Source organism: Austrofundulus limnaeus, unplaced genomic scaffold, assembly GCF_001266775.1.
Source record: "Austrofundulus limnaeus strain Quisiro unplaced genomic scaffold, Austrofundulus_limnaeus-1.0 Scaffold1, whole genome shotgun sequence".
Lineage (NCBI taxonomy): Eukaryota > Metazoa > Chordata > Actinopteri > Cyprinodontiformes > Rivulidae > Austrofundulus > Austrofundulus limnaeus.
In genome coordinates this window covers 2,059,923-2,068,686 of record NW_013952403.1, presented here as the reverse complement: position 1 = coordinate 2,068,686, position 8,764 = coordinate 2,059,923, and the positions used below count along the sequence as shown (strand labels likewise).

At 38.6% G+C, this 8,764-nt stretch overlaps 2 protein-coding genes across 2 annotated transcripts in view; one reads left to right on the top strand and one right to left on the bottom strand.

The window, feature by feature from the left end:
* tspan6 (tetraspanin 6) overlaps positions 1-1,371 on the bottom strand; it is a gene marked incomplete at its 5' end in the record, with an annotated part of 8,192 nt that extends 6,821 nt beyond the window's left edge. Inside the window, 1 exon segment of the mRNA XM_014004358.1 lies at positions 1,169-1,371. Coding sequence (XP_013859812.1) covers positions 1,169-1,255 — 87 coding nt within the window.
* A 429-nt stretch (positions 1,372-1,800) lies between these two features.
* srpx2 (sushi-repeat containing protein X-linked 2) overlaps positions 1,801-8,764 on the top strand; it is a 15,406-nt gene continuing 8,442 nt past the window's right edge. The window contains exons 1-3 of the mRNA XM_014004347.1: positions 1,801-2,382; positions 7,965-8,027; positions 8,416-8,607. Of these exons, the coding sequence (XP_013859801.1) occupies positions 2,334-2,382; positions 7,965-8,027; positions 8,416-8,607 (304 nt within the window). The 5' untranslated portion in view covers positions 1,801-2,333. The remainder of the gene's footprint in view (positions 2,383-7,964; positions 8,028-8,415; positions 8,608-8,764) is intronic.

The window sequence follows — 8,764 nt, the reverse complement described above, 5'->3', positions numbered from 1 at the left end:
GCAGTTATTTTTAGTTAGCATAAAGCTAAAATCTAACGATGGTTWTATAATAGCAGCTGAATTCTGACGTGATAAGCTGTATGTTTTATATTCAATTAACATATGATCYGATTAGTCGACTAATCGAATAAATAATCGGTGATTAATCGATTATTAAAATAATCGTTTGTGGAAGCCCTAAAGTGTATTTTTGCCTTTTCTGTTTAATTATTCTGCTTTTAGGAAAAAAAAAAACTTGGACCATTTTACACCATAAATCAGAACCTAATCATCRTCCAGTTTTGTCTTGCATCATTATAAAAGTTTAGCTTTATTCACCGGCTCCACAACTCGACCTGCTGCCTCCAAAATGATCAACATTTATWAAACAAATAAAAACTGAACATTATAAGAGTTTACTGCAGTACTGTCCTGACATAATTATAGGCCCTTGGAAAAACCCCTGATTGTAAAAATCTGCCTCATGTAGTAAAACTGTTTGATCAGCACCTTCTACAGGTCCTGACCTTAAAATAAAACATTTCAGCTGCCTCAAATGTGTTTTTGATTGTTAGAAATGTTGAAAACCACTAAACATTTTCACCAGCTGTCAGCAATTATTGGTGATATAAATAACTTTCTGGTAAATCAGGATCTAAAAGCTCAAACAGATGGATTTACTTGGTATCAAAAGTCTTAAAACTATTACAAGTAAAAAGAAAAACTATAAATTTAATCATGTTTTTATGACAAACATAAACTTCAAACTTTAATAAAAGCTTTGTAGTTTTTATTTTAATTAGCTAATTATGAACAATTAGCTAATTAATGAGTTAATTGGTTCCCTCTGAGACTACCTGGAGTTTATGATTGATTGATTTAGAGCTAATTGATGCTAACGATGCTAACTGTTTATAGATAGAAAAAACGCAAATGAATAAGAATTTGGATAATAATAAACAAACTTACTTTTTACAGCTAAAACCTCTTGGCGACTATTTTTGTAACAAGGAGTCAAGCGTTTTAAACAGACTTTCAACAAGTGGTTAAACTCGACTCGAGTCTGACTTTAAACTTTAACTCGTCCTGTGATTTCTCGTTAGCCTCGGATGCTAACGGAGCCCCCATTGTTGCTCTCCTCGTCGCCCCTCCGACCCCCACCGCCATTACACGAAGCCCGGCGACTCACCCAGAAAATGAGGCTGTAGGAGATGAGGAAAGTCTTCAGGCAGGTGATCACCGGCTTCGTCTGGAGCCGTCGAGTCGGAGGAGACATCCTGCAGTTTGAGTTTAGGGACTGAGAGGAAAAAAAAAAAGTTTCCCTTTCTGCGTCCCGACGCCGCGGAGATAACTGGGGCTGGTCCGGGTGGAGGAGGAGGAGGAGGAGCGGGGACAAACTTGGAGGGAGCAGGGAAGGGAAATGTCGTCAGTTTTCCTGATAACAGCCTTTTCACTCCACTCCTCCGACCCAAAGCCTGCGTCAAACAGCGCGGTTTTAACACCGCACGACGTGATGCCAAAATAAAAGCCGACAGAAAAACTCATCCCCGTACTCTTAATTTACAATTAGTACATTAAAATGTAAGCATTATTATAAGTTTAGATGTTAAGCTTTTGGATATAGGCTGTTTTAAATTTAGCAATTTTCCAAGTAAAGCGTTTTTTAAACGTACCAAGCTTTTGAGTCGCTCAGATGTGTGCTTTTATTTTGACAGCAGAGACTGTGTCTTTGCAGCGGATGTCTGCTGCTCMGTTAAAGGGACTCGTGTAAATAAAAACATTACAACGTGGCAATCGTTGAAAAGATAAGTGACAATCTGATTTTTTTATATCACTTTATCTACCAGTATTTTTTACAGTATTATATGTGTTAAAAAAGTTATTTGATAAAAACCACATTTTAAAGCATTATTACAACTAGAGTTCTGAGTGTTTTAATGAGTTTTATTATTTGGGGCATTTTGTAAACTCATTATTGTCTTTAAGTTTCAGCAACTCACATGAAAAACTACGTATTAATAAATAATTGTAGGTTTATTTTTTATTGTAGAAACGTGTGTGGGGTTAATAAAACGTATTACGTCATAATACATTCATCAGGGGGAGGAGATTTACAGAAACATGAAGACCTTTGATGCCACCAAGTGGTTTTATATTTGATCCAGGAGGATCCTCGAAAACTGGAGATTCAGTTGCTGCGGGAGCTTCTGTTACTCCTTCAATTTACGTTTTTTTATAAAGTGGTTTTTGTCTTTTTACACTTGGAAACTTTTAACTTTTATGTTTTTGTGAAACTCTGGTCATCCTGCAGATTWATTTTTCCTCTTTTTGTGAACTTTCTTTGTGTTTCTGACATGCCCACCAGTCGTTCTGTTCCTGTGTTCATCTTAATGTTCCTCTCAGGTGAGTTAAACTCTAATATATCTTTAAAGAAACACTTCATGTTGACTCTAGAGGGGATTTTCTTAGAGAATCATAAAGTTTGAAAAAACAAAAAAGGTCATCCTTAACTTTATTGAAAGAGTTTACTGCAGTAGTTTTCCACAGATGTTCTGAAATGCAGGTACGCACTCAGTATAAACAAAACACTTATTTTTGTAATTTATTCAAACAAAATCATGCTTAAATCCATTGAAATTAACTGAACTATTTTTTTTGCTGATGTTGTTGACCTGTTTTCAGGTAAACAAACATCTGGTTGGCAGCTGACAATATTTGCTCACAATTTAAGGACCCAAACACTATTAATATAAGAAATTAAATGTGCAATTTTTTTCTTTTGTTCTGATTTTTTTTATCAATCTATATGACATTGCAATTAGTATCTTTAACTTCATTTTGTACTGTTTTTAATTATTTATGATCATTATTTTTTTTAAATATAGTGAAAACTTAGACAATAGGAGTTAAATAATTAATTTTGTTTCTGGGAATCATCTCAGGACCCCCTGTGTGGTCCTAACCCCAGTATTGTAACCACTGATCTAGAAGATCCACAAGAAGAAGCAACAACATCTCACGTTTAAGAATTTATTTACTGCAAATAATGCAAACTCTCAAAAGTTGGTTAACGTTTGCTTTAAAGCACACAAGTCAAACTAAAGGCCCGTGGGCCAAATGTGGCCTGCCACTGCATTTTATGTGGCCCGTGAGAACTTCAAAAAGGTATTATTGTCTTTTAAACAAGTGCATTCTACTGTAAAGCCAGCATTGACCATAAACTACATCTCCCATAATGCACGTTGAATAGTTTACTCTTGAAATAATGGCATCCCACCACTAGGTGGAGGTACACAGGGTTCAGTGAAATTAGCCATGTAAAGTCTCCAAGTCGCTGTGTTTTTGTGAACCACCTTTGGGCCCCGTCCCAATAACCGCACTCCCACCCTCGTTCCGCCCTTGTGCACTTCAAATGTGCGTTCATGTTGAAGGGTTTGTGTGTGTAGTGTCCCACATTCTCTACATCCACCCTTCGCTCCGCCCATTTTGGGAACTATTTCCACCCTTACGCAAAGTCTGCATTTTTACGGACTTCGGTGAACTGTATTACCCACAATTCATTGCTGCCAAAACAGTGACCTTTTTTGTAAATAAACCTTTATTGAACATTCAAACATGGAACAAAAAATAACAATGCTGCCAGTGGGAATGAAGAACTGTAAATGAAAAAAGAGGAAAAATCATGAACTGTATTAATATATGTAATAATAATAATAATAATAATAATAATAATAATAATAATAATAAACATTAAATAAAATGATGACACCACAAAAAAGAACCAATCTCTACAAAGTTAAATCAGGAATTCGAAAAAGTGAACAAGACATGGTAATTTTTTTGCCTTCTGATTATTAGAGAAGTGAACAGATTGCATGTATTGTGTAAAATCAATCATCATGAAGGAGATAAAAATTGTTTCTTTCTTTAAACATTTGCTTTTATGTATGTGAAATTTGGCCTAACAGCGACCGGTAGCCACTGGTGTTTGATGATGTAATCTGTACTGTCCCAGTTCTCAATTGTTTTGCACGCTTGTAACCTGCACACTCGAACACTTATGTGCACTTGGACTGAATCCACACTTCACAGAGGGGTGTAGGGTGCGCACTGAGCAGTGGGATTGGGCCTCGCTGTGGCTCAGTTGTACTGGGAAGTGGGAATTTCCCACTTACAAGTCGTAAATTTAAACTGGAACATCAGTCCAGTGGGAATTCCCTGTCAGAAAGTGGAAAAGATCAGAATTCAAAACTGCAGCTACTCATCACAACTCAGCTGTGAGTAAAACTATTTTACTTTTAATAGTATTTCTGTATTTATTTCACATTTAATCAGTTGTACATGTAATACTTTTCAGTACGTTTATGAGATGTGTTAAAACTCTGTTTCTATGCAGGAAATACCACGTAGAGCTGAGTTATTGTTTGTTAGCAATGATCAGGAATGTTACATTTTGTCTTTTTAGTTGAAGTTAATTACCGTAAAATGACATTTGAGGGACACCATAATGCTCATGTGGTCCTCTGTTTGCCAGCTAACAAACCATGTTTTTTATGTTTTAACGTTTGTGACGTTGTGTCAGAGACTGTGGAATATTTAGAAGAGTAAAACGCTCCTGATTTCCTCCTCATTTGTTGTTATCATGAACTTGGTTTCATTCACCTCCGCTGGCTTTTACCTGGTTGTAAAAAAACAACAACAACAAATTCACACAGACGTGTTACTGGAGTCGCTCAGACATTCATCACTCGTCCCTGCAGCTGAGAAATACCTTCATCTCAGCAGCAACATCCCTTAAATCTGACCCAGATGTCCCGATTGCACGTGGACCTCCACGCTCCCTCCCCAGGAATGAAGAGCTCCTCCTCAGCGTCTCTGGAGCTCGTCCAGCTGGGGATGAATTTAACATGAGTTTGTTGCTCCTGAGCTCCTCTCTGCTGCTCGCCGGCCAGGAGCTTTAATTACAACCTGGATCCAATCATGACGAGCTAATCACCCAGGAGTTCCCTCGGTGTGAGGAGGCTGATGATGCTGGTGTGTGTTGTTACAGATGAAGAAGCAACAGTAATACAAGAAACTTTGAAAGGCACCAAACTAGCTGCTTCCAACACAAATTACAGGTTCATGCAAGGCAGACAGAAACTGACTGAAAAGTAAGCCTCAAACAAACAGCTACTGTGCAAAAACGACAAGTCGGATCTTAAAGGTTCTTGAACCGGAAGCAGCGGAAGACGTCATATACGTGGATCTTTATGTCTCTACTGGGTTTTAGGTAGGGTTGGGCATAATTGTATCGTGTGCAATTAATCGTCAGAAGAACATAAATGGATTATTTTTTGGCACTTGATGATTAATACAGTTAATGCCACCAGGCAGACTGACTGGAGAAATCTCCAGTCAGTCTGCTTGATGCTCCTCTCCACTTTAAATATGATGAACAATAAAAAAATGTTCTGTAATTTATTTATCTATCAACACAATTTAAAATTTAATGTATAGCCTAGTCTGTAATTTTGACACAATTTGGAACAGATTTTTCTGAAGTGTAAATCTTTCCCACTTGGTCATGTGACCAGGACATAAGGGTGTCCAGGGACTCCAGGAGATCAATCATCAAATTAATTGTTATCGGCTAAATACCACAATTAATCGTGATAAATTTTTTTGCCAATATTGCCCAACCCTAGTTTTAGGTTGTAGATGTGACGAGTTAAACAGTTCCACATTTGAGCTCAACTAGCTGAATCAGTGGAAATTTGGGTGTACGCTCTCTGCATTTGGCAGGGGTTTGAGGGAAAACTTTAAGTCCCACAGCAGTGAGAGACACACGGGGTGAAAGAAGACAAAAATCCCTACGTTTCGATGTGTAATTCAAATGTACCAAAAGAAAATTGACGGAGTGAGAAGAGTTTGTTTGTAACTCAGAGGTTAGCGTGCAACAGGATCGACTGTTGGGGGGGGACAGTAAAAATCACAAAATTTGAATCACGATTGTGTAAAAATGGTAATATAAATCAAAATGCCCGTTCAGACACGTAAATTTCAGCTACCTRTGACCTGTTTAAACTTTAGCTGGTGCTTCTCCAGGGAAGTATGTCTGAGCTGTAGAGCTGCAAAGAGGGTTTGGTTTGTGCATGTTTCACCAAAATCCTATTGATTTCCATTATTCTTCCTGCAGATCTTTGGAAATGTCAACAATGTGCGACGTAAAGTCACAGAATGCTAATCTGTGTTTTATTTTAAAGCTGTGTGACATGCATGATGGTGCACATCACTTCTAGTCTGCCGGAATCTGGCAGATCATCAGTCTGATGAGCCAACGTTGTTTATTTCCTGTGTGACTAACGCTCAGCGAGGGCGAGCCGAGAAGATATTAGCCCGGGGAAATGTTACTGTGAAGAACACTGAACTCATTATGATGGGGGGGCATGCTGAAGACGGGCTTTAATGTTTCACGTTTTCTGGAACAATCTGCTTCCTGAGCACAAAGAGGGTTTCAACACATCGTTATTWATAGAAAGCAAGGATGAAGCGCCCCTTTTTTAAAATTCATTCGAGTTCACCGCGAGTGCCAGAAAACTGACAAAGCTCAAAGAGACGCAAAGGAAGCTGAGCAGGAATTAGACCGAGGCGGGGGCTGGTGGGAACAGACTGGAAACTTTGGCACTCAGGTCATTTTTGTGGGACTTCAGGAGTTGGATGTAAACCACAGCTGCTGAGAAGCGAGGAGACTGCAAGACGGAAAACACTTAGAGGAGAAAAGTGATGAGCAAACATTTTGGAGTCAGTTAATGAAAACATGCTGTTTCTCTGAAAACATCACACTAAAGTCTATCTGGTTTCCTTTGTTTCACTCATCTGGTCGACACATTTACGTTCTGATGAAGCTTTATTTGCTCGATCAGTTCCATCTGTAAAGAAAAAACTAATAATAATAATAATAATAATAATAATAATCACCACATAACAATAAATTGCTGCATTACAGACGATAAATCATTCTGTTTTGTGTTAATTTATTGTAAGAATTCAAGAGAATCGATTCAAAATCATCATTTCCAATAAGCTTTCTGCAAATTTTCTCGAAACAATCCACAAACTACCTCAGTTTGATCTATTGAAGGGGAGTCAGATCTGAACTGCTTGTTCTCTATCAATACATGTCCAGTGTTTTAAAAGACTGCATTTGACTTTGTTAAATGATATTAAATATGCAGTTTTTTTTGTTTTGTTTTAACAAAACACATATCTCGATCAGGACTACCAAAAGGCAAACCTCTCAATTTATTGCTCTGACTGTATTCCAGCCTTACCTGGGTTCTCAAGGTTTGCATCATGACTGAAAGAAAGACATCCTGGATCTAACGAGCCTCCTTCATAGGACGACGAGGCTCAGCTTTAGAGGGAGGGTGAGGAGCTCTGCATTAAAGGAGTCTGTGGAGGTGGTTCCTGGATACCTCCATTTGGAGGTTTTCTGGTCTGTACCACTGATCAGAGGTCCTGGAGAAGGCCCAAAACTCACTGGATGGATTATATATCCTCTCAGCAGGGAGACAGTGTTTGGGTTTCTCTCCTGCACCTGTTTGGTTTGACAGAACATTGAGGAAAAAAAAATATAAGCATGTCTTATATTGTTTGTGTCAATAAAATGAGGAAAAACAGCCTCCAAACAATAGATCCAAATGTGAACGGATGAAAACTGAGGCATCGTGGGTGATTTTGACCGAAGGACAGCAGGAAGTTTAACCATATCAACAAAAATACAGCCTGGTTTGGTTCAGGAGTTTCTGTTAAAGCCTCTGATTACAGATCCAGACCTTCATGTCCCGGACCGTTATTTGACTCGTGAGACGTGTCTCTGTCTCTGTGTGACCTTGTGTTCCTATCATTATGTTTCTATCCACCCATGAAGTATTGTTTGATATCTTTGTTGAACCGGTGAAGATATGTTTTCTGTCCTGTCACACCTGGTTTTATTGTTTCAGCTGGAGCGACTACAGTCGACGACAGCTACAGTGAAGAAATCTCTCCTCAACTCGACTACAAAGGTTTGTGCAAAAAAAAAAAAAACACGCAAAGAATCAGGGTGAAGATTCAACTTAGCATATGGTGTGCAAGTACACAGAGTTGTGTACCACATGTACATCTGAGAGTCATTTGTGCAAAGATTTGAACACAATCATCTATCCATTTGTTAAATAAAAATAGTTTGAAGTGAAAAGGGGGAAGTATCAGAAAACACTTTAAATGATTGCAAAACTTCTGGGTTTGGCTTCTGCACAAGATTTTCAAAACTTTGTTTATTTCCTCTGAAAGGCAGAAAAATGCTGCCCAARGTTTTGCAACCATTTCCTTCAGAGCAGCCAGCATCAAACTGAGCCTTGATCTTCTGTTTTATATCACATTGTTTGTCTTTTTAAATTTTTTTTACATTAGACCCAAACTGGTGTCGTCCTCTGAGCCTGAGTAACGGTGCCATTGACTGTCGCTCCCTGCGAGGCGTGGGCTACGGCAACAGGTTGGGCACCCGCTGTGAGATGAGCTGCGACCGAGGCCACCGGCTGCTGGGAAGAAGGACGCTCCACTGCCTCGCCAATCGCAGCTGGTCTGGGACCGCCCACTGTCGCAGTACGCCAAGAGTTATTACTACCAAGCTTTATTACTACCAAGCTTTATTACTACCAAGCTTTATTATTACCAAACTTTATTATTACCAAACTTTATTACTACCAAGCTTTATTACTATCAAACCTTATTACTACCAAGCTTTATTACTACCAAGCTT